Source organism: Penicillium malachiteum, assembly GCF_028827825.1.
Source record: "Penicillium malachiteum strain IBT 17515 chromosome Unknown utg000005l:1.0-9002435.0:326005.0-9005861.0, whole genome shotgun sequence".
Lineage (NCBI taxonomy): Eukaryota > Fungi > Ascomycota > Eurotiomycetes > Eurotiales > Aspergillaceae > Penicillium > Penicillium malachiteum.
This window is the reverse complement of record NW_026643099.1, coordinates 3,792,141-3,815,255: the sequence shown is the minus strand read 5'-3', so window position 1 is coordinate 3,815,255 and position 23,115 is coordinate 3,792,141. Positions and strand designations below refer to the sequence as shown.

The 23,115-nt window shown below is 46.5% G+C and overlaps 12 protein-coding genes across 12 annotated transcripts; 8 read left to right on the top strand and 4 right to left on the bottom strand.

Annotated features, from left to right (window-relative positions):
* Positions 1–1,130: 1,130 nt before the first annotated feature.
* N7483_011417 (uncharacterized protein) lies at positions 1,131–5,058 on the top strand (the record flags this gene model as incomplete). The annotated part of the gene is made up of 4 exons (XM_057094844.1): positions 1,131–1,415; positions 1,474–3,079; positions 3,128–3,241; positions 3,299–5,058. 4 exons carry the CDS (start codon positions 1,131–1,133, stop codon positions 5,056–5,058), a joined length of 3,765 nt encoding a protein of 1,254 aa, XP_056940815.1.
* A 100-nt stretch (positions 5,059–5,158) lies between these two features.
* Positions 5,159–6,223, bottom strand: N7483_011416 (sterol desaturase family protein; the record flags this gene model as incomplete). Its single annotated transcript, XM_057094843.1, has 1 exon — positions 5,159–6,223. One exon carries the CDS (start codon positions 6,221–6,223, stop codon positions 5,159–5,161), a length of 1,065 nt encoding a protein of 354 aa, XP_056940814.1.
* A 1,614-nt stretch (positions 6,224–7,837) lies between these two features.
* On the top strand, positions 7,838–8,907 carry N7483_011415 (aldo/keto reductase; the record flags this gene model as incomplete). Its single annotated transcript, XM_057094842.1, has 3 exons — positions 7,838–7,874; positions 7,939–8,473; positions 8,538–8,907. The coding sequence occupies 3 exons, from the start codon at positions 7,838–7,840 to the stop codon at positions 8,905–8,907; spliced, it is 942 nt and encodes a 313-aa protein (XP_056940813.1).
* Positions 8,908–9,277: 370 nt separating this feature from the next.
* N7483_011414 (uncharacterized protein) lies at positions 9,278–9,784 on the top strand (the record flags this gene model as incomplete). Its single annotated transcript, XM_057094841.1, has 3 exons — positions 9,278–9,575; positions 9,640–9,690; positions 9,747–9,784. 3 exons carry the CDS (start codon positions 9,278–9,280, stop codon positions 9,782–9,784), a joined length of 387 nt encoding a protein of 128 aa, XP_056940812.1.
* A 262-nt stretch (positions 9,785–10,046) lies between these two features.
* On the bottom strand, positions 10,047–10,757 carry N7483_011413 (mitochondrial 54S ribosomal protein bL17m; the record flags this gene model as incomplete). Its single annotated transcript, XM_057094840.1, has 2 exons — positions 10,047–10,466; positions 10,542–10,757. 2 exons carry the CDS (start codon positions 10,755–10,757, stop codon positions 10,047–10,049), a joined length of 636 nt encoding a protein of 211 aa, XP_056940811.1.
* Positions 10,758–11,117: 360 nt separating this feature from the next.
* N7483_011412 (MICOS complex subunit Mic12 family protein) lies at positions 11,118–11,558 on the top strand (the record flags this gene model as incomplete). The annotated part of the gene is made up of 2 exons (XM_057094839.1): positions 11,118–11,138; positions 11,205–11,558. The coding sequence occupies 2 exons, from the start codon at positions 11,118–11,120 to the stop codon at positions 11,556–11,558; spliced, it is 375 nt and encodes a 124-aa protein (XP_056940810.1).
* Positions 11,559–11,839: 281 nt separating this feature from the next.
* Positions 11,840–12,601, bottom strand: N7483_011411 (DUF5315 domain-containing protein; the record flags this gene model as incomplete). The annotated part of the gene is made up of 1 exon (XM_057094838.1): positions 11,840–12,601. The coding sequence occupies one exon, from the start codon at positions 12,599–12,601 to the stop codon at positions 11,840–11,842; it is 762 nt and encodes a 253-aa protein (XP_056940809.1).
* A 585-nt stretch (positions 12,602–13,186) lies between these two features.
* Positions 13,187–13,760, top strand: rps23 (40S ribosomal protein uS12; the record flags this gene model as incomplete). Its single annotated transcript, XM_057094837.1, has 2 exons — positions 13,187–13,445; positions 13,582–13,760. The coding sequence occupies 2 exons, from the start codon at positions 13,187–13,189 to the stop codon at positions 13,758–13,760; spliced, it is 438 nt and encodes a 145-aa protein (XP_056940808.1).
* Positions 13,761–14,823: 1,063 nt separating this feature from the next.
* On the bottom strand, positions 14,824–16,358 carry N7483_011409 (translation initiation factor eIF2B subunit beta; the record flags this gene model as incomplete). The annotated part of the gene is made up of 4 exons (XM_057094836.1): positions 14,824–14,896; positions 14,967–15,813; positions 15,902–16,197; positions 16,261–16,358. 4 exons carry the CDS (start codon positions 16,356–16,358, stop codon positions 14,824–14,826), a joined length of 1,314 nt encoding a protein of 437 aa, XP_056940807.1.
* A 591-nt stretch (positions 16,359–16,949) lies between these two features.
* nemA (Nem1-Spo7 phosphatase catalytic subunit NEM1) lies at positions 16,950–18,538 on the top strand (the record flags this gene model as incomplete). Its single annotated transcript, XM_057094835.1, has 2 exons — positions 16,950–18,339; positions 18,396–18,538. 2 exons carry the CDS (start codon positions 16,950–16,952, stop codon positions 18,536–18,538), a joined length of 1,533 nt encoding a protein of 510 aa, XP_056940806.1.
* Positions 18,539–19,181: 643 nt separating this feature from the next.
* N7483_011407 (uncharacterized protein) lies at positions 19,182–22,162 on the top strand (the record flags this gene model as incomplete). The annotated part of the gene is given in 8 exon segments (XM_057094834.1): positions 19,182–19,431; positions 19,446–20,181; positions 20,196–20,591; positions 20,653–20,842; positions 20,956–21,024; positions 21,054–21,283; positions 21,333–21,654; positions 21,710–22,162. The coding sequence occupies 8 exon segments, from the start codon at positions 19,182–19,184 to the stop codon at positions 22,160–22,162; spliced, it is 2,646 nt and encodes an 881-aa protein (XP_056940805.1).
* Positions 22,163–22,181: 19 nt separating this feature from the next.
* Positions 22,182–22,900, top strand: N7483_011406 (uncharacterized protein; the record flags this gene model as incomplete). The annotated part of the gene is made up of 3 exons (XM_057094833.1): positions 22,182–22,295; positions 22,359–22,655; positions 22,709–22,900. The coding sequence occupies 3 exons, from the start codon at positions 22,182–22,184 to the stop codon at positions 22,898–22,900; spliced, it is 603 nt and encodes a 200-aa protein (XP_056940804.1).
* Positions 22,901–23,115: the final 215 nt, after the last annotated feature.

Here is a 23,115-nt window from a genome sequence, read left to right as displayed (position 1 = left end):
TAAGTTTAAGTTCATTCTGCTCCACGTGGGATTGACACCTGGAATGTTCTGATATGACCAGTTGATAGTATAACCCTGAGCTTCAAGTTCATATTATGTAGTGTAGACCATTCAAATGTTTGAATACAGTATTAGTATCTTCAACCTTGGAAGTTGACTTTCATCCCAACTCTCCTAGCCGAAAATTGTACACCATGACCTCAAACACTCGAAATAGTAGTGTATGTTTATACCACTATCTAGGTACTATGTACTCTGTACATGTGTATATCCAAGTTCTCACGCCGCGCTTCGCGCGGCACTGTTAACATGTGCCCAGGTGTACTGTACATAGCAGCGAGCATTTGAAGTTGGGAAGATATGTCCCCAATACTCAAGTGCTTGGCCACTGGCAGGTGTGTTCACATACTACTTAAGTACAGGGCTCAGTCCGAGTCAGCCCTGGAGTAGCATCTACATGTGACTGATGACCGACCCCCATTTGTGTGTAGGTACCTACAGGGTTAGCTGGAGGGTTATCTGGAAGGGAAGGTTAGCTGTTATATTGTTGGATATAGGCAATTGGTAGCCCTAGGGATAAACTGTAGGTTCTCCTCGGGTATTAAGACAGTCGGTGAATAAAAGTGCAGGAACCCAAGTAGTAAAAGAGGTCTATAGTACTACTAGTAGGACCAGGGTTCAGTCCTATACACTAGTGGGGCATGAGATGAGGGTCCCGATATATATCTGGATCTGACTCCAGGGCTCGGACTCGGAGTTAGGAATAGTAGAAGTTCAAATGTTGATATGTTTTCCTATATTATATTTCTTAATCAACTCAAACATTGAACTTGAAGTAGTTTGAACAAACATTTGGGTACTATAATCAATATCAATCAATCTACCTAGGTAGTATACTATGTTGTTAGCAACCATGGTCCATCAAACATGAACAATGTGGGGACTCACCGCCTAGACCTGGCAGTAACACTTATCGTCACTTTATTGACATCTGGACTTGACGATGATCATTTGAAATAATACATCCTCTTTTCCAATACTACCTCCAAAACTTCAATTTAATCATCCAAAAACCTGTGTCCCTGAACCGGATATGCGGTGACCGGCCTCATAGAGTATCTTTGTCCGCAATGGACGCATACCCCGAAGCCTACATCAACCACAACCTGCCTCTAGTCCTACTTTCTGGACTGGAGGCGGATGCAGAAGAGGACAAAGGAACAGCATTGGATTATCCTCTTTTAGAAACGGGACCTAAGATATTCTCGGATTTCCCATCATTAAGCGGAACCGTCGCGGAACAATTGCGGAGTGTGCTGTTGGAACAAGATGGTACCCAAAACCCCTGGAGATCGACCATCAATGCAAGCGGAACTGCTCACCAGATAGGCTATAAAATAAAGAGCATCGGTCGTGTTAGTACTTCATATAAAGCTCCAATATCAAGAAGTACCATGCTCACAGATCTCCTAGTCTTATCAACTCCCCCCGCAGAAAGCAGCCCCTCCAGAGAGTTCGGCTCCAACGAGCCCCTCCAGTGATCCAGATACCAAGATCCCCGCTTCCAACGTCCCATATGTCCTTCATTCTCCCATCTCTCCCCTATCTCCCGGCTCGCCCACTTTCCCCGATGGCCTTCTTACTCCAGCTTGGGTGACCAAGCACCGAAACCTGGTCCCAGCTGCGGTGATCAACTTCTTCCCCTTTTCCCTGGATCCCAATATGAACTCGCTGCGAGATAATCAATTGAAAATTGAAATAAACAGCCTGAAAAAGGAATGGTCTTCGTCGGGATTCAAAACGCGCTTTTTGGTGGTCTTAATCTCAGAAGACGGCGACGGAGGCCTTGCGGGGGAAATTGATGATCGGATAGCAGCAATTCGACGATCTACAAATCTGGATCAGAAATCGATCTTTGTTATCCCTCCTGACGCGACATCTTCCGAATTGACAGAATTCGCAACCTCGCTTTTCTCGCTGCTGCAACCCTCGGTGGTCGAATACTATCGGGACTTGTCGAAGCATGCTCGGCGCAAGCGCAACCGCGGTAATATCCCTCCTCCAACGGCACCGCCAACAAGCGGAACTTCGCAGACGTTATCGTTTCAGGGATGGAATGTAAGATATGAATTTAAGCTTGGAATCTTCGCAGAATTTCGTCAGGAGATGGATGCTGCGTGTCGAAATTACGAGAGTGCATATGACACATTATTTGGACAGGAGGTGTTTGAAAATATCGCAGGCTGGGATCCTCGATTTAACGATGCACGACTTCTGGGTGATGCCCTTGCTATCCGTATCATTCGGTGCCTATTATGGACGAACCAAACGACGGCTGCGACACGCTTTTGGGTTGATCATCGTCTTCGCACGCAGGACATCGTCAACCGAAGAGGTAAAGGAAGCAAGAATTACGGATGGGAGGCGTGGGAGGCAAGATGGTCCATGATGATGGCTGAGCTCATTCGCCGTGCGGGGGCATCTCTTCCCTCACCGGAGCAATCTGCGTCCGAGACATCCTCGATCTTCAATGTACCCGAGAAGGCCATTCCTAGTGGAGAACTGGTCAGCCCATGGGAACATTTACACCATGAAGGATACTGGCTGCACCGCTCAGCAAAGCATACCATGCGCCGCCGAGCCCTCGCACAGTTGATTCCCGACGAGGACCGGCTATCTCCTGGTCAATCACCTGCCTCCCAAGTAGCCAGTAAATCATACTTGTACGATTCATATCTTGCTCCAGAGCCACACATTGAATCTCAACCTGGTAAGACTGGCTTTGATCACTCAAATATGATTTTAAGCACCTTGAAAGATTCACTTGAGGAATTCTCCAAGCGCAGTCAAATTCGAAAGGCAGAGCAATTGAGCCTAGAGCTCGCCGAAGAATACATGCGAAATGGTTCTTGGTCAGAAGCATACGACGTTCTTCAGCCACGATGGTCCACCCTGACCTGGCGGCGGTCAGGGTGGTGGTCCTTGTTGGAGAACTATGGCTGGGCGTTAAGGGAATCTGCTCTCAAATTACAAAAGAGCGAGACAGTATTACAGGTGGACTGGGAGCTTCTAAACAACAGTAGGTCGCCACTTTATAAAAATAAGTGCTAGTACTGATTGTAAACAGCCTTGCCATCAAGATCCACCTCGCGCTATGACATACAAAAGAGTCTTGAAGATGTTTCCACTGACAAGCCCAAACCATCTGTGGTCCTTCGTGCTGAGGATGTTATGACTGGCCGTGAGTCCTACCCTACTCAGTAAAAAAAGTCAACTTCGTGATTAATTATTTTTCTAGTGACCGCATCTCTTGTCTTTGAGAACCCGGAGGGCAATGTCGGTGAGCCGCTACAGGCTCAACTCCTCATCTCATCCTGTGCCCAAAAGTCTTCATCTCCTATAAGACTGTCCCAAGTGAAACTTGGATTCGAGGGATGTCTTCGTCCCGTCAGGCTTCAGTCCGATCAAAACCAGAACTCTGACACTACTAGTCCGTGTTGCATTTCATCAATATCACTCCGTGAACCCAGTACTCCAGATGACTCAGTCCTCCAGTCCCCAACTGGTGGGCTGGCCACTTTAGTCGGAGTTGCAGATCTGACAATAGGGCCTTCTCAAATGAAGGTCTTCAACCTCACATGCATTCCACGCGAAGCTGGAGAAGCCCAGGTTGCTTCGATCGCGATGATTTTAGAAGAGGAGAAGTTCGATCTCACATATGTTATCACAGAGCACACCACTCGGGAGTCCTATTGGTGGCAGCAAACCAAGAAGGGCCCGGCTCGGCGAAGAATTGGAAAAGATCGAGACACCGGAAAGTGCAAGATCATGCCCAAGCCGCCCAAGATTCGCATCTCTACGCCTAACCTCAAGAGTACCTACTACACGAATGAACGTGTGGCTTTGAAAATCGGATTTCACAACGAAGAAGACGAGGCTGTTAATATCTCAGCGGAGGTCAGGTTGTTTGGTAGCCCCGAGTCTACTACCAAGCTCGAATGGCTGGATGCAGATCCAGCTGTGGACCCTGTAGAATCAGGCACAAGCTCACCAACTGAAGGGCCCTCTCATTTCATTAAAAGATCTGTTGGAGCTATGGAGCGTGCTTCCAATCAAGATCTTACTGTTGTTCTCGGTGATACTCAAGAGGCGGCGAAACATACGCTTGAGGTTTCAGCAGTATATCACCTTCTGTCCGATGTGCAAACTCCTATCATTAAGACAGTCAGTGTCGAGCTGTCGTTTATCCGACCATTCGAAGCCAACTACGAGTTCCTGCCCCGGGTCCATTCCAAACCATGGCCTGATTTCTTCTCAGTTGAGGATGACTTGGTTGGAGAGGACTCCTTAGCTAAGCCCAGTGGTTTACTGCAGAAATGGTGTCTCAACTCCAAATTGGTTTCCTTTGCACTGGAACCTCTCGTGATAGATCACATGTCTTTGAAACTCCTCAGCCTGAGCGGAGGTGCCGTCTGCAACGTCGAGTCCGAGACTCTAGTTAGTCCCGAGACGCCGCAAATTGCCGCCGAGGAACTTCGCGAGTCAAACTTCTGTGTCGATCTCCAAAAGCTCACACTGGGTGACCGCCGTCCATCGGCAGTCAACTTCGCCTTGGAGATAGTCTGGCACCGTGCATCTGCCAACGAGGGTGATTCAAACGACAAAACCACCACTATTCTCGAGGTCCCTCGCTTTGTAGTGCCGATGGGTGAACCACGAGTCCTTGCCTCGGCCTCTCAATCAACCACCATGTCGGGTCTTGCGCATCTTGAGTACACACTCGAAAACCCATCCACGCATTTCCTTACATTCAACTTGATGATGGAAGCTAGTGAGCACTTTGCTTTCAGCGGACCCAAGACCACGGTGGTCCAGCTGGTCCCACTCAGCCGTCATACCGTGCGGTATAATATTCTAGCAGCGAAACGCGGACTCTGGATCCAGCCTCAGCTTGTGGTTGTGGATACTTATTTCAACAAGACCCTACGAGTACTTCCAACTGGGGATATGCGTTCAGATAAGAAGGGTATTTTGATGTGGATTGACGCAGAGGATTAGATAGAGGTTCAGCAAAACAAATAATTCAATGCACTCCTATATCAAGTACAAAAATCAACATCAATCGTTCATCATAAATCATCACCAGTTCCAATCCCATTCAAAAAATCGGCATAGTAACCCGATTCTTATAATCCACATTCTCCTTGACACTCTCAATTCTTTGATGACAAGTCCCAAAAACCCGATCCCACAATCTAGTCTGTTTCCCATAATTATGACTCTTCCTCCATCCATATCGATGATGTAAATCATGATCCTCAATAACCAACTCCGCATCAAAGAACTCTAACACCCAATTCAGTGTTGAAGGCGCACCACCATGAATCCTAAGTCCACTATGACCAATAAATTCTGAAAAAGCAATATACTGAAAACAAATCCACCACTCATAGAATCCCATCGGTAACCCAAGAACCTTCAAAGTCGTATACGCTAGAAGTGGGATACCTGTAATATCCATAAACTCCTGTTCATGATCCGCGTAGGCCGAGAGTAAGGGGTTTGGATGTTTGGTCAGATGGTGTCTTCGGTGGAATTTCCATAACGAGTTTGTAGAATGCATAAGACGGTGGTACCAGTAGAACCAGAAATCAACTGTAATACTGTACAGCCCTATCTCAAGGGGTAAACATTTCCAACTTAAGGAAGATGGTGAAAGAGTAGGCGTATAGGTTAGGTAGATAGCCATGATGATTCGAAAAGTCGAGGTGGAGATTAGTTCTCGGATGACTTTCCCAACGCCTATATTTGGGATTTCGTCTCGTGGGTGCTTGTCACCGTCTAGGAAGCCGTATATCTGTCCTAGACGACGCATTATGTGCATTTCGTGGATTCCATTTAGTTTGAATGCGGTGGAATATAGGGCGAATGTGGCTAGGAGGTTGAGGGTTGAGTTTGTGTAGGAGACGTAGATGTGGTGGAGAACCAGAGGGATGGAGGCGTGGAGGAGGATCCAGAGGTGAAGAGTCCATTCGCGTACTGCGGGAATTTTGTCACTCTCAGAGAAGATTGGCACTGGTCTGTCTAAATCTATGAGGTGGAGGCCCAGAAGTTCGATCATCCAGTGCCAGAAGGTCCATTGGGACTGGTCATGACGCCAGGTTGATACCATGGAATCTTGGGGGTTGCGAGTATGAGTGGGTTTCTGTGCGGGCTGTGACATTTTGAAGGTTGTCACTGTCACTCAGAGATATTACTCGCAAAGATTGTCCAGTTTACCAGCAGATATGGGATTCTTATACTTGATATAGTGGGTCAACAGGCTACTATGAACTGTGTGCATGTGAAGGATCGCCACTTATGACACATACGAGGTTCATGGAAGAACTTTATCAGACTTAAACGAATCATCAAAGACATCTCAAGGCTCAAGACCCATTTAAACATTGTTGGGAGGTTAGGCTTGTCTAGCGTGGGGATCTTCAGAACTTGGGAACTTGTGATTGAGGCGTCTGCCTCGGTTGCCGGATATCGCCTATGGGGTAGGCGGGGGAGATCCACTGAGATTCTGGGGCCCCAGAGTAGCAGTAACATTAAATTGTTCATATTTGGGACTAATGAGATCTGTGAGTATTGGTCGGATAATGCTGGTTGGTCATTCGAGCCGCATTTCTATTCCTCCCTTTACTACACATCCTGCTAGCGTAGGCGGCTGGCATTCTGTACCCATCATCTTGACAAGCACCTCCAGAATAGATATTGATGGGCACCTCCCCTTTTCCATTGTTGTAGATCAGGCACTGGTTGCTTTTCAGGCTGAACACGTCGTAATGGAGGAGATTCAAAACCGTGTCACAGGGCTTCGTTGTAACCACTTCAGTGAACGAGGAAGAGTGTCGGCATGGACTTGGAGACGATCACGAGAAAACCAGGTACAAGAGAACTATCTCCAAAAATAGCTGGGTGAATATGGATGGGCAGCTTTTTAGAGGCACGCACGTACATGATACTAGTAGTGATTGATATATGAAGAAATGATTGTCGTATCAGCGTAAAGCGCATCCTGCATTCCGAATTTGGGTAGTATACTAGCACAACCTAGGCAATTTTAGTAGCTATAATAGCTTGTGACTCTATCAAAAATAGATTATGATATCACATGTCCAGGTGTGCAATAAGGAAAATTAAGACCTGTTTAAGTATAGACTGATTCTCAGTTGACACTTTAAGCAGATAGCTCATACCCAGTGAGCGACAAGTACAAACTCTCTATGTGATCTCTCACACTACTAAGAGACAGCTCAAAGAGTCCCTATAAAATGAGAGTATTAAATTGATTAGCGGATCGAGTATTCATCACTTTAGGTAGTGACATGAGTTGATTTATCACCAGCTGTCTCATCGTGAAGTAGTTCGGAGACTCGGACTTAGGACATTTGTGACAAATCATGGACAAATGATGAGAGAATACTGCCAGTGGTATGATCATTTCAACAGGGATTGTATTCCTGAGATCCTCAGATTTGGCCTTATGGATTGGTCAAATAATTGGAAATGTGGGACAATATGAAGTCACAATTCACGGTGTTAGAGGGGTTAGATGTTCCACAACATCAAACCTTTACTATTTAGTATCATTTGGCCCAGTAAAGCGATTCTTGCTAATTTGCCCTTTGTTCAAGATTCGACTGTCATCGTTAATCTAGATTTATACTGAGAGGTCCATCATTTTTCTGAAATGACCGAGAAGAGACCATGCACTACTGTATTTCCACTGAACAATGGTCTGCAATCCACACTCCATATACGAGGAGTCTCCTGCTAAACAAGCACAGGAATGACTATTCCCGCTGTTGGTCTGGGGACATGGCAAGGTGAGATCAAACATTGAATATTATCCTCTGACTAGTATACTAATAACACATACTACCGAACCAGGATTAGGAATCAGGAATAAGCACCAAGACGTACGAGACTCCATAATCTACGCTCTACGCGCCGGTTACCGCTTAATCGACACAGCCCAATCTTATGGCGTCGAGCCAGCCGTTGGCGAAGCAGTTCGAGAGTCCGGAATCCCCCGTAGCGAGATTACAGTTGTTACGAAGTTCCCAAGCGAGTGGCATCATGACCCGTTGCACGCATTACAAATTTCCCTCGACGCATTAGGCCTGGACTATATTGATATCTTCCTTATGCACTGGCCTTCTGCAGCTGATGGGGATGAGTGGAACCTTTTACCAATCACAGCGAGTCCTACCTTTGTTGAGACGTGGAAACTTATGGAGAAGTGTGTTGGATCCCGTTGCAAAGCTATTGGCGTTAGTAACTTCACGCAGAAGTTACTTGATGAAGTGCTGGCGGTTGCTACTATCGTTCCTGTTGTTAATCAGGTTGAGTTACATGCTTTCAATCCTAATTTGAAACTCGTTCCGTACTGTCATGAGAAGGGTATTCGAGTGATAAGCTGGAGGTAGGTGATGTTCCTCTCCATAATCTCATACTCTGGACCGAATGACATAGTAACGAGTGACCAGTACTTTGGGTGGTGGAGGTGAACATACGCCTAAAGCTAATGAGATCCTGGCACATCCACTCTTCAAGCGGATTGCAGCAAATCATGGATGTTCCACAGGAGGCCTGGCTCTGTCGTGGGCAGTTCAGCGAGAGATCTGCGTGATTCCTAAGAGCAGCTCTCTCAGTCGTATTGAGGAGAACATTCATCTTGTGACACTTACCCAGGCGGAGATGGAGGAAATAAATGAAGCTCATACTACAATTGCTCGGATTCGATTGGCAGACCATATATCCACTTTGGCAGGAGAAAGAGATGGCGAGCAAACAATCAAGGGTTGGACGAAGCAGGAGTTTGGCTGGGAAGATGCAGATGGTAACTGGTTGACCTAAAGACCTAGGTATGATTCATCTATGGTATAATTATGTATGTTGAAATCATGATTATTTGTTTTCTTGGGATCTGTTCAACTCTGCTATTGTCAAGTACTAGCACTATATCGGATAAATCGTGAGTTACCATAGCAGTCCACTATGTCACGGTAGTATGTATCCTAGGACTATATTAAAGATCGTCATTCATTTGAAACCAGCATACCACAGCAAGGTAATCATGAAACACTGCCAGGATAGCCATGCACAATGACGATTAGCTGTAGATCATTTCCTTGGTGTCTCATACCTTCAGGCAGAGACATCCCCGAGATGCCTTGAAAACATCGAGCACTGTACAACTTGCCCCAAACAAACCCCTTAAAACACCATGTCATCTATCAAAGGACCTTTCCAAATCAAAATCAACGGCCAAGCAGTTGCGCCAGTCAACGACAACGGCGAAGACCAAATCCAAGCATCGTTTGGTCCAGATGCAGCAGTTTTCACCTTGACGGACGGGCGCCTTGAGAGCAACTGCTGGTACTTAGGTCGATACTTGGTCGAGGACAGGAGTCTCCTCCCCAAGCGTGTGTACTGGTTTCGCAAGGGAAGTGGTGTAGAACCCGATTGGATTCACTCGGTCTCTGCTGAACCATCCGGGACTTCATACTCTCTTTTGTTTTCAGGTGATTCATCCCATAAGTGTTGGGGACCTTACTTCTGTATCAGTGCTAATTCCGTGGATGATAGGTGCCCCGTTGATCAACGAGGACAACATGCTTTTTGCTGACCTGATGAAAGGTAAGGGAAATTTTTCTATACTGACTCGGACACTGTTGACTGACACACTCCTCCAGACCAGCCCGCATCCGTTGAGGTTACCATGGTAGTATAATGATATCTTACAACTTGAAAATGCTACAAGCCCAGTACAAGGCATATGGTACCCAATCTAAATAGCACAGAATCTAGATAATAAAAAGGTATCGAAATATTTTATACTGTACACAGGCTATGTCACATGGGCGCAGAAGCGAAGACAAAAATGCCAGAAACAAAACTCCTATGGAAACAGACAGAAACGACAACCCACTGATCATTCACAGCGGGGTCAATATAGCACAGAATGAGGAAGCAAAGTCAAGAGAGACTTAATCCTAGTTTCCCCTTGATGAATCAACCTCCGGATCTCCCTTAGCAGTCTTAGAAATCTTCAACTTGGAGATCGCACTTTCCAGAGCCTCCATGCCACCCTTCCGGAATCGGGTCACCTTTTGTACGTTCAATGATGTAAGATCGTTTAACTCCTCGACACCGCGCTCACGCTGGCGCGCAACAGTGCGAGCCGTCATGGCAAATCGCATATCCTTTGGACCGTCGACAAGCTCCAGAATTGCGGAAGGGGCCTGATCATGTGGTTTGCGTATGGGAGCAGCACTCTTGTTACCCTTAGCGACGGAGAAGAACTCGTATTTCTGTTTCGGCTCGACACGGAGAACGCGGGTGTAGCCACCGGGGCGCTCGGCGTAGCGTTCACGGAGGGGACCGAAGAGTTTAGGAAGGATATCATGGGGTTTCTATGTAGTGTTAGTGAGATTCCTAAGAACATTTCATGCAGAAAAAGAACTCATGCTAAAGATTAGTTCACGTACGTAGAAAATCTCCAATGCCCGTCTCCGGCTCGCCTCAGTGTTCTTCTTGCCCAGTGTGATCAATTTGTCCGCCAACCGCTGAGCTTCCTTGGCCTTGTGCCATGTTGTTGTAATTGACTCGTTCTCGAAGAGGGAGGTAACCAAGTTACGGAGCAAAGCCTGTCGATGCGAGGACTTGCGACCCAGGTGTCTGTATTTTCCTCCGCCGCCAGCCATGATTGCGAGTCGGTAGAAAAAGGTATTAAGATGGAAATAGAAAAATGAAATCCCAATTGATACAGGAGACTTAATAAAAGGTTCTCCGGTTCAAATTGGTGGGAATCTATTGCGGTGGTTTTGATAACGACAGGGACAAGTTCCGGGCAAAAGATTCGACGTTGGGTCACGGCCAATCGGAGATCTGCTACCGCCTTGGCCAACTTCAACTTTTCGACTAACTCAGGAACTGTATTACTTCAGTGAACAATTCATTGTTATCGCGATTCTTAAAATATTATCCTACGACTATTCAATAGTCATATTGACGAGCGCAAGAGAGCCTGAACACAAACTACCCTCGCACACCAAATAAGCGCAATGGGGTTCTTCGCTGGATTTGTATGTCAAGGCAATGCAATACTCCCTGCGACGAGAGATTTGCTAATATTTCCTGGAATCGGATAGTTCAGCGGTTTTGCCCTTACTAGCTCGGTCCTGTACATCACTATACAAGTCCACCGCACTAACCGGTTGGAACAACGCCGAGTAATCCGGGAACAAGTTGATCAGATCAGCTGGCTCGCCTCCTCCGCTGGCGTATATGACCGTCGCTTTGCTCCCGCAGATGTTCCCCGCCGCATTGAAGACAGACATTCCAAGAAGGAGGAGGAGATTACTATGAAGGAGGTCTTGAAGCATCGGTGGAACCAAGAAGTTGAGAAACTCGCCCGGAAGGCGCATGAGACTCGATGGGAGGATATCAGAGATACAGCAGTGCATAGCTGGACAACAGCCAGGGATCTCTTCAAGAAGGAATGAGCGGTGTTTGAAAACTGTATCACTTGAGAGGTTATGTTCTGTCTTGATGGTGTATTATTAGTGGACTTGCATTGCTAGCACTGGAGTTTGGATACCCCTTGGTTTTATGTGTTTGAATGGAATATCTTTGATGCATTGATTTCGCTAATTAGATATGCAATCCAGTGGCTATGGAATTTTACGCTTCATAGCCATGCGAATTATGAATTGATATACGGCGTCCGGCGCTGATCATAACGGCGTTAACAACCACCTAGTAGGTAGTCCGCGAATTCAACACGCTAAGCAGATGAGGGTTCCGCTGTCATGACACTTTCCGTATCACTCCAAATATCTTTGCTTTCCCGCTCAACCGTGCGCATCGCCTGCGAGACCTCTTCAAGCTTGGCAACCACATCCAACACCCCTTGGTTAACACGATCAAAGTACCGGTCATTCGCCTCCCGCCTTTTCCGAGCAAGCATAATATCCTTCTCGGTTTCTTCATCCAACGTATGGTATGAAACACGTTCTCTTATAGGATCCTGCTCATGCGACGGCGCATCATTGCTTGTATCTGCCCCTGGGGCTTGGTGTCGAGCTGCGGCATCTCCTTCAACTGTATTGCGACTCGAATCCACAACCTCGTCATCTGCCTCGCTGCGTCCCCAGGCCTGGGCGAGTTTCAACTGTTTCATGCGCAGATCCTCTAATGCTTCTGCGTGTTTCTCACCGAATACGTGTTCGCTGGTTACGGCGCTCAATTCAACTTCGGACAAGGCGCTTTGCATCTCCTGCCAGATAGCGTCTGATCCGTCCACATCGTTTTTGGAAGAACGTCTTGAGAGAAAAGGAGATAGTGTGTTGCGGTTTCCAGGATTGACACGCGCACTGCTGCGTGGCTGGCGATCAAGGGGCGGAGGTTGGCTACCAGATGGTGTTGCAAGCGCTGAAGCAGGAGGAACTGAGAGGGAGATATTCGAAGCATCATGGAATGGAGGACCTTGGAATAAAGCTGGCGGCGGTAGCCTTTGTGTGCTTGGAAGCTTCTTTAACGAGCTCATTGCTACCCTGTGTAATCTTTGAAGATCAAGATTGTAACGGTACTCTGTACTTGACAGTGAGGTCAGAGAAGCAACATTGGAAGAAGCTCCACGCGGACGATAGCGTTATCGATAAGGCTTATCAGAGTTATCCGGGAAGTATGACATAATCCAATATTTGGGGGGTTAGCGGAGTCAGGTGACTCGCTTAGGGCAAGCGCACAAAGTCACGGGGGAAGCCGTCCCAAGCAAGCGAGTCGCTGGCGTTCAAGGCAATTCCGAAACCTTCGACTTTTCGACACCCCACGACCCAACAACACCCATTTCAGTCGGTACGTATACCGTTATCCCTCTCCTCATCACATTAGAGAAGAGCACCTGGGATTATTTTCTGTGAGGAAAAAACAACAAAAAAGGACGCCGTCAACCACCTCGTCCTGCGCACAGAAAATTGGCCAGACTCTCGCTCTTCTACTTTCACCTACACTTCATCGAAAACACAATCGAATCACCTCCCGGACACAATCAAGCGCCAGAATTACAAGAACAAACCGATATACTAACGCCGATCTCGTCATAGTTGACCGTCAAGCATAATCCGACAATATGGGTAAAGGAAAGCCCCGTGGTCTGAACGCCGCCCGCAAGCTCGAGGCTCACCGCAAGGATCAGCGTTGGGCTGATCTGCACTTCAAGAAGCGCCTTCTCGGTACCGCCTACAAGTCCTCTCCCTTCGGTGGTGCTTCCCACGCCAAGGGTATCGTTCTTGAGAAGGTCGGTGTTGAGGCCAAGCAGCCCAACTCCGCCATTCGCAAGTGTGTCAAGGTCCAGCTGATCAAGAACGGCAAGAAGGTCGCTGCTTTCGGTGGGTGCCCAACAACTATACTCCTGATGGAATGCGTGGATTTGCATGAGATTCAATTATTTCGGAATTGAAATGGCATCCATCGCTTCTACACAAACACGAATACAAGTCGCTAACATATTCACCTCTCTACTAGTCCCCAATGACGGTTGCTTGAACTTCATCGACGAGAACGACGAGGTTCTCCTGGCTGGTTTCGGTCGCAAGGGCAAGGCCAAGGGTGATATTCCTGGTGTCCGTTTCAAGGTCGTCAAGGTCTCTGGTGTCGGTCTGCTCGCTCTGTGGAAGGAGAAGAAGGAGAAGCCCCGCTCTTAAGCAAAGAGCTCCAAAAAAGCAAAATGCAGGGGTTGGAGGAGTAGCATCGGTGTCGGACAGAAAGCCCGCCTCATAAGCGCCTGGATTTCATGAGAATTTTTTTTTTGGGAAATATCACCCGGGCGGGCTTTCGTCTGGGATTGCGTGCGAATTACAATGATTTGATACAATTCCAAAAAACAATGGCGCTATGATCTTAATACCCGGGCAATGCCCTTTCCATTCAGATGTGATCTACTCCGTACACAGCTGTGTAGATGTAAGTGGGACCGTATTCATCCCAATATTTAAGCATAAACGCGATTTGGACAAGTCGCGACTCCGGGGCCCTTCAAATTGTGCTATCCAGGCACGAGCGGGCCCAGGGCTCGAGCCTGAGGACCGACATCCAGACTACGTATAATTCCACCTGGGCAGTATCTGACTCTGGATACTCCGTACTTTATGCCGTAATATTATTTGCTGGACCCGGGCCCTTTCCACCTCAATTTCATGCCAGCCCTCCAGCTGTCCACGGGTCCTGCAAATGTGGTGTGCACACCTCTAAACCTTGGAAATGACCCCAGAATTTACATTGATTTCAACCCTTGGAAAAGGTGCCCAGGTGTGCTTCAGGGCTGTTAGGACATCTGGAAAGTGGAGATTTCACACCAGTTGACCTGCCCAGGTGGGCAGTTCAAGTTCAAGTTCAAGTTGCAGACTATGTACTATGACGGGCTATCTAGACGTTCAACTTGTTACTAAATCCGAGTCCGAACGCGAGTGATACCAATTCAAGTTTGAAGTAATAACATTTGAAAGAGGTCTATGATAGTATTGATTTACATCTTTCTACAACTTAATTTCGGTTAAACTTCGAGTTTGCGCTTCATTTCGCGTCGATTTATGCCTGATATATATACCTCAACTACGGAGATAGGATTAATCAACACCAGTTGACCCACATAACAATCATCGCACATAATTTTTCGGGTATCGTTTCCAGTATTGGCCAAAGGTTTCATATCCAAGTCTTGATTTAAGAAGACCTTTGCCAACTGTTTTCCACGTTATCTCTAATAGCCTAAAAGCTGATATCCTCCTTTCGGTAGTGATCGGACACAATACGGTAGAGATATGTTGGGGCATGGCCACCTCTGTAAAACGGAGATATTAGTAAAAGTACATCACGAAAACCCGAGGTGTTGGAAGGACGATTTCACTTACAAGTTTGTGATGTAGAGATCGATCAGTTCCGCTGGGACATAGTCGTAAATGGGGTTCTGCACATCGATCTTGTCGACGAGATCTCCATCCTCATAGGGCAGAACCTTGCTGGCATCACCATACTCAATGAGAGAGTCAAAGTCGAATGGATAAACGGGGCTTAATTTGTAGACACCGCTGACAACAACCACAGGGGTCTGGTGGACCTTGGCAGCGCGAGCAATAACACGAGTACCGGCAGAAGCAACCAGGCCACCGTTAGCCAGGACGGAGTGAGTTCCCAGAATGACCTTGTTGACACGGGACATTAGGGCGAAGACGGCAGAGTCAGGAATAAGGATCACGGTAATGCCGTGAGCAATCAAAGGTTTTTGGAAAGAGTCGAAGGTCAGATTCTCATCATCACCGAGGCTAGTGCCACTGATAGTAGCATGTGTAGCCTCGTGGTTGTTCGGGAATGATTCAGCAATGATAACAGTGAACTTGCGCTTTGCAGCAGCCTTCAGCAAGAACTTCTGTACTGTTGTGGAGGAGGTGTGTGTGAGGATGATTTCGTTGGAGTGGATGTGGTCCAACGCATAAGCGGCAATCTGGTCATCTACCTGACCCAACTCATCAATGATCTCGTTGATACCCTCCAAGACCTCAGCTCGTACATCCTTGCTTTGACCAGGGCTGAACAAACGGCCATTTGGCGACTGGGTACCCGGGGTACTGGGGAGGGAGTGTTCGGGTTCGGGGTGGGAAAGAAGACTGAACATGGATGTTAAGGGAGGTCGCGAGGTAGACCGTTCTGCGCCTTCGCCGCGGAGACCAAGCATATCACGATCCAAAGGCAAGGATGAATCTGTTCAAAGGTTATGAGTCACAACATCGAGGCACAAAGGTAATGCGACAAAAAGGCAAAAAGACTAGCTTGAAGAATGGAAACTAACCGTCAAAAGCACGAGGAGTTTGTGGCTGGCTTTCAGATCCTGCTTCGCTCAATGCGAACTCAGCTTCGCGGTCATCTTCCGCCTCGTCACGGATAAGGCCGAGGACTCGTCGCACAATGTTCCCCACTACCATCTCGCGCGGCTGGGCCGCCATGAGACGTCTACCAACGCTCTGCACACGCTCAATGAGCCTGGCAGATTCAGAGGTACGACATGCTGAGACTACTCGGAGGAGCAAGTAGGCAGTTGCTGTGGCGCATGATCGAGAATGACGGATTTGGCGTCGTTTGAGCAGCCTAAGCAGAAAAAGGTCGAGTTAGCTTCGAGAATCCTCACACAGGTTGAAGAAGGAAACCTACGAGACCAAATTTTCAATAGAAGTATCAATCGGGTTTGTCTTGAGGGATTTCAAGAAGGACGCCAGGCCCGGTGTCAGGGCTAAAGCCGTTGACGGCATTGCGGAAGGTGGGATGAGATATTCAAAGTCGAAAACCTGCTGGTGAAGTTAGACTGGCGATTCTGCAGGAATAAGTAATTCAGATGATACACATACTTCTGAAATCAATCCTCAGTCCCTCTATCTTTTCCGAGTCGAATTCCGTGTAGTTTGAAGAAAGATATCCAAAGAAGGGAAGAAGCAAAGTGGGCAAACCCGATTTTCTGCCGTCACGTCCTTTGTCCGCTTCCCCACACTTCGTCCCTTCCTCTCCTTTTCGTCGCGTCTCTATTGCGATCTGGATTCTTTCATCCTTTGCTTTGTTTTCTTGCAGTTCGCTATTCCTCTTTTGTGCTCACGGTAGAATACCCGGGGTAGTGCGGAATTACATCCGAGGCAAACGGGTGACTGGCGCATCGAGGTCGGTAGAACCCATAACTGTTGTCTAGCTTACGCCTCCCTACGATGCCCCCTCCCCCTTGACAATCTCCGATCATACCGATATTCTATCATGCTCCACGAACCAAAGAATCCGAGTTTGACCATTCACTCATCCATCTCCGTGTCTTTTAGAACCCGCGCGCCCGTATCTCCCGTGGGCTCCGTTGGAAGATGAACTCATTGAACATCTTGTCATCGCGAGTCATTGGCCAGTCCTCCAGCTCTTCACGTCCACGATCGCAGTCTCAGAGTGAGAAACGGCGGGCGCTCCCGCCAGGCGATCTCGCCAAATTTCGATCATACAGTGAGGATAATTTTCGCTCTAGTCTCGTCCCGGAGAGAGGCTACGACGGCTCCGCATCATTAGCAGACGGCGACGAAGAAGAGACGGTACATTCGTTTGATGAGAAGACACCTTTATTGCATGGTACCTTACACGATGGCCCCATCGTGACTAAAAGCACTTGGCGACTCTTCACAAGGCGCATCTTTGATGCGATTGCCGAAACGATCCGCTTCATTCTGTCAACACTTGCTGCCCCCGGAGTATACGTTGCTCAATGCTTCCAAAACGACGAGGGTCGTTATTCGCTCCTCGCTCCGGTGAGGAAGATTTGGCGAACTCCTGCCAACTCGAGAAACCGGCCGGATAAAGCGCCATCCATTCGAGTAGGGAATAGGCGAAGAAGTGCCTCCACCCGCAAGTTGAAACCACAGACCTCACGAGAATCGATCCTATCCACGACGTCCGAATCTGACACAGAACGAAGAAATGTTAAGGCTCTTACAAGCAGCAAGAGTCGACCTGATAAAGCGGAACCTAGTTTAGAACCTAGTCCTGATGAAAGTACGCCACGTCGGTCTATACGAATCAAGCTACATAACGAGGAAACGCTTCAGCGCCAGAGACAACGAAGAACTCAAAGCGCCGATTTTGGCCCACCAATGCCGGAGGGTGTGAATCGAGTACAGGCTGTCAGCCTGGACAGCTTGAAATCTCCCATGTCCCCGTCCGTTCATCGCATTACGAAATACCCACATTCACCATCTCCGCCGCGACCTCTTCTACCTCCACGATTGCCTTCATATACAGCGGCGCCTCGAAATGCTAGACTCCCTCAGAAAACCTTGGTGCTAGATCTTGATGAGACACTTATCCATTCGCTCGCCAAGGGCGGTCGTATGTCCAGCGGACACATGGTTGAAGTGAAGCTTTCCATGCCTACGACCACTGCTTTGTCTCCCGGAGGCCCGCAAGCCACTATTGGTCCTCAGCATCCTATCTTATACTATGTGCATAAGCGACCACACTGTGACGATTTCCTGCGCAAGATTTCCAAGTGGTACAAGCTCGTGATCTTCACAGCGAGTGTGCAGGAGTACGCCGACCCTGTAATCGACTGGCTCGAACAAGAACGCAAGTACTTCCAGGCCCGGTACTACCGACAGCACTGCACGCTCCGCAACGGCGCCTACATCAAAGACCTTAGTTCTGTGGAACCGGATCTCAGCAAAGTGATGATCTTGGATAACAGTCCAATGAGCTACATCTTCCATGAGGGTGAGACTACTTGAGCCAGATTTATGTTTCCTTCATATCCACTGACAGTATTTTAGACAATGCGATCCCCATTGAGGGGTGGATCAACGACCCTACGGATAACGGTTTGCTGCACTTAATTCCCATGCTTGAGGCGTTGCAATATGTTACGGATGTTCGGGCACTACTGGCTCTTCGTCGAGGTGAAATCGAATCATGATCTTCACCTTTGTAACCATGGAATGCGCATGTAGGTGTAAAGGGAGTTTTATGTTTATTAGAAGCGAGGTCAAGACAAAAACGACAAAAAAAAGGAATGGATCCACGGAGGATATATGGACGATGAACGAAGCTACAAGGCTCCCACGCAGTTTTTATTGTAATAGCATTTGTATTGTTTAATGGCGAATGGACGTACATACCCCCCTCTTTTACTAGTTGATTTTGATTCATATTCCTTCCTGGTATCTGGTTCTACTAGTAGTAGCAGCTCTTGAGTATGGAAATTCATTGCCTGCTTCAAGTTGATTAATCTGACTCGGAGTAGTTTTGCTACTAGTACGGTGCCCTCTAATCCTAACCATGGATGAGATTCAAATTACCATCTAGTACTCCAGGCTAGTATAGAGTAATCGAAGTCCGAGTTCCGGTTCCTTTTTAGCAACTTCAAGCTACATACCCATGGTCATAGTTCTATCACTAAACCCAACAGAGAATTGCCGAGACCTTTGGGATTGAACATAGACATTATAGGAATAGTATCACAACCTTGGAATAGTAAGCAACCTCAAGTTGTAATTATTTAAGACACTCTTGACTCATGCATCCTTCCAGATACTATTTTACACAACAAGTTAACCAAAATGACCACCAACAAACAAGAAAAAAAGAACGTGATGAATCCCATCCTTAAATACGGCTTTCTTCAGTATTTCCTCGATCAACTTGAACAAATCATCAATAACATCTGCAGTAGCAACGCAGTCGCGTTGCTTCCAAATGCCAATATAAAAGGAAAGGAGGAACAACCTTTGATTTGCTTCAAATTCTATGCTGATCGAATTATTGTTGAGTGGCAGGAAGGCGAATCTCCGCAGACTCGGAGAAATCTCGGTCTATCTGCTTAGGTCGAGAGATCATTAAGGCATTCAAGTTATCACCGACATACATCGGTATACCTAAGACAGGTAAAAATCTGTTGATTGAATGGCGATGGCTACGAGGAAGGAAGAAGTTTAAGAAAACATCGAAAGAGACAGAACAGAAACTTATTACCAATGAAGGTCAGGACCTGAAGGGTCTTCAGGAAACATCACAAGAGACAGACACGACTCTTATCACCAAGGAAGGTCAAGATCTCCCTGATGCCTGGAACGAACTAGTTGAGCGTCAACCACAAAGAATTCTCAAGGGGTTAAAACATGTTTGGGATTCTCGGGGCACAAAAGGATTGCATGATGATTCAATAAAGCGTATGCTTCAGGAAACAGATGCAAGTCAACTTTGTCATACCAAACCTCAGCAAAAATGCCGACTTGATGAGACATATCTCCCATTTCCGTATCTAAAAGAAATATGCTCACAGTTCATGGAGAAAGATGAGGTATTTCCTTTCTTGAAGCTAGAGAAGGTATCAGATGTGGCTGAGATAAACTCATGGTTGGTTCTTCACACTGAGCTTGGGGTGAAAATGCATAATAATATCGAGTTTCTGCTTGATATTCTAAAATGGATAAAGATTTCAAACGACAAGTCAGGTCATATCGAGGACCCTAGTCGCATTTTGAGGCTCTACAGTGCCATCAATACCAAGTTTTTTCGTGCTGGGTGTAACTGGAAGTTGAAGGAACTTCAAGTTATTAAGTAAGTGATCACAGAAATATCAGAAATATGATCGGAGTGGCTCCTAATATAATTTTCAGGTTATTCTTTCAAAGGGAAGAGTACATATTCGCTTTTGACCCTGTCGAGGGTGGTTCATATAGAGCCTCATGGCTTTATCCCGGAGATTGTTCATGGCAAGGACCAGATGAGATGATGAGAAAAAGGCTACTTGAGCCAATCTGTCAGTCACTGATTGATAAATCTCAAGTGCCATCCATTTCTTTTCTCTTGACTCAAATTTTGGACATAAGACCGATATCCTGGTCTGACTTGATGAGTGAGCTCATGCTTCAGAGGGAGCAACACTCCCATGACTTTGCTGTGGTTTCTGGTTTTTACAAATATCTTCACCACATTGGTGGTTTGCCCGTTGAGCCTGAGACACTTAAGTAAGCCTGGTTCTGTATATGTGTAATATGGCTTGTTATAAATACTGACCATCCGTCCTAGAAGGATATTCGAAGATGAGAGCCTCGTCCTTGCAACCAAACATTCACAGCCTGGCTGGTACAAACCCTCTGAATGCTTATGGTCGAGTACCATAGAGCAGCCCGGGAAGGTTGCACTGAACGAGTATCATGAAGAACTAAAGGGCTTCTTTATCGAGAGTTTAGGGGTTCAACCGCTTACAATCCAGATGGTTTACGATGATCTCCTGGAAATCAACGCACAAGCAGGGATAAACGAGATTAAGGCAAAAATACGATCTCTTAATACATTCCTCTCCACGAAACACGATATATTGATCCAGAGCCTCTCATGCAAAATCCCATTTTTCCTGTTGTCAACCCTAATGGAACGAAGGCCATTGAATTGGCTTCTGTGCAATTTGCTATCGGGGATTCTGAGAGTTTAGCATCCGAATTTGGAAAAGTGATCAAAATCCTGGACTTCACTGCAAGGGAAGTCTGGGATCTAGAAGCCTTTTTTTAAATGGGCTGGCCTCTCTTCTCGCTATCTCTCCGATTGTCTTAAGTGATCGGGGTCTGTCTTGGGCAAGAATAGACCTTGGACTCCACAACCAACTCAACACAGGTGATGCCGTGACTTCAAGGATAAAGCTCATGCAATCCTCCGGTAAGTGGAATTCCAAAAATTGAGGAATAAGGCTAATTTTTATTACTTTTCAGTGTTGCGGGAACATTCAATAGCCCAAGATACCAAGCCGACGAACTAAAGCTCTTTAGCTTACTTCAAAACGCTACTATTCACGTGGCAGACAACATTTTTACTTCTCTGTGCATCATTCAAGATGGTAAGGTGATTAAGGCCAAGGGAAATGTTGCAGAAATACACATCGACGAAGACAGATCTCGTCTCAATGTTTACATTCCCGATGATATCAGAGAACAAGAGTACTGTTTTTGTGATTTACTCCCAAGGGAGCTTGCCCAATGGCTCATGGGGGATTTTGTCCATATTCCCCACATAGGGAAATTGTTGAGCTTAATGGTGCAGATATTGGAAATGAACGCTTCCCAGATAAAATCACTTTTGAAAAAAAGAGGGAGTGATGGAAGTTGACATCTCAATTGACAGGAAAGTTTCAAATGGAGTCACAGGTCTTGAAATGACAAAAAATGATGCTCCATACCAAAATACTGAAAAAAGTCTGTCTTCAGAAAAGATCTCAGAAAAACCTCATACTTGTGAAACAAACAAAACCGGAAATCTCCCACAGTCTAGATATACTGGCTATTACTCTAATTTTCAGGATGACCAACCTTCATCGCCGATTCCCAATCATTCCACTAAAAAGATAACTACCAAATCTCCATCCAGCAAAGATGCAGATCTGTTCAGACAACATCTTGAAATTGAAGGCTTTTCGTTAGTGGAAAATGTGGAAAATCAATGGTACAAGCATATTCTCAATCGTGTCGTCCCACTTGCACGATTGACCAACTTCCCTTCCAGAGGAGATCTCAATAAGAGTGCAAGAAGACAACTACTACCGTAGAACGCACATCAAAATTTTTATGAAGGCTTCCCTGGAGTTGAACTCAAGCGAAAATTTCATGCCAGGGCTAGCAATAGCCAAAGCAACAGTGAAAGGGACTGTAAGATTGGGGCAGCAGGAGAACTTTATGTACGTATACGGCCCCTGATCTTCAAAGACAGGTCTTGTTTCATACTAATTCACTAACTTGATACAGGTCTTCGACCTTCCTCGTGGCCTATCCCTTCCAAACTGGGGGTATCACAACTGGCCGAGCACTATTCGACACCATGTCAAGATACACAGCACACACACTAATATTCAACCATGGCATGGATCGGAGACAGTAGATATTGTCTACGATGAGGGACTCTTTACAGCCTTGTTAATATTGAATGGCTATCTTGATCCCATGAAATGGATGAACCGACGTCCAAAGTACTTCATCGAAGTCAAGACCACAGCAGGGCCACCGAAGATTCCATTTTACATGAGCAGGCATCAATTTGAAGAAGTAAGTAAATTTTGTATGAATGTCGGTAATTCACAGCTCCTAACGGTATCCAGATGGGCGAAATGCACAGAAAGAATGAGGCTTCTAATTATTCGGAAATTTATATGATTTGTCGGGTCTTTTTCATACAGGGCCCGGATGTTGGGATGTGTGTTTACGTTGACCCGGAACAGCTTAGGCAGTCTGGGGAACTGAAGTTCAAGTTCCATAATAATACTGGCCATTGGTCAGTTGTTCCAGGATAAGTTATTGTAATGTGACACACTGCGTTTGTCGGATATACCAGAAAGGATTGACATGATCGCAAATATTTGTATTTCAATGTTCGTTATCAGTATCAATATCAAATATGATTATCCCAAACCTTTGAACTGTCTAGTAAAAGCCTGAGAGGTTGGAAACTTCGGCACACGTAGTAGAATAGGAAAATCAAAATGTGCCGCCGAGTTCGTGACTTGGA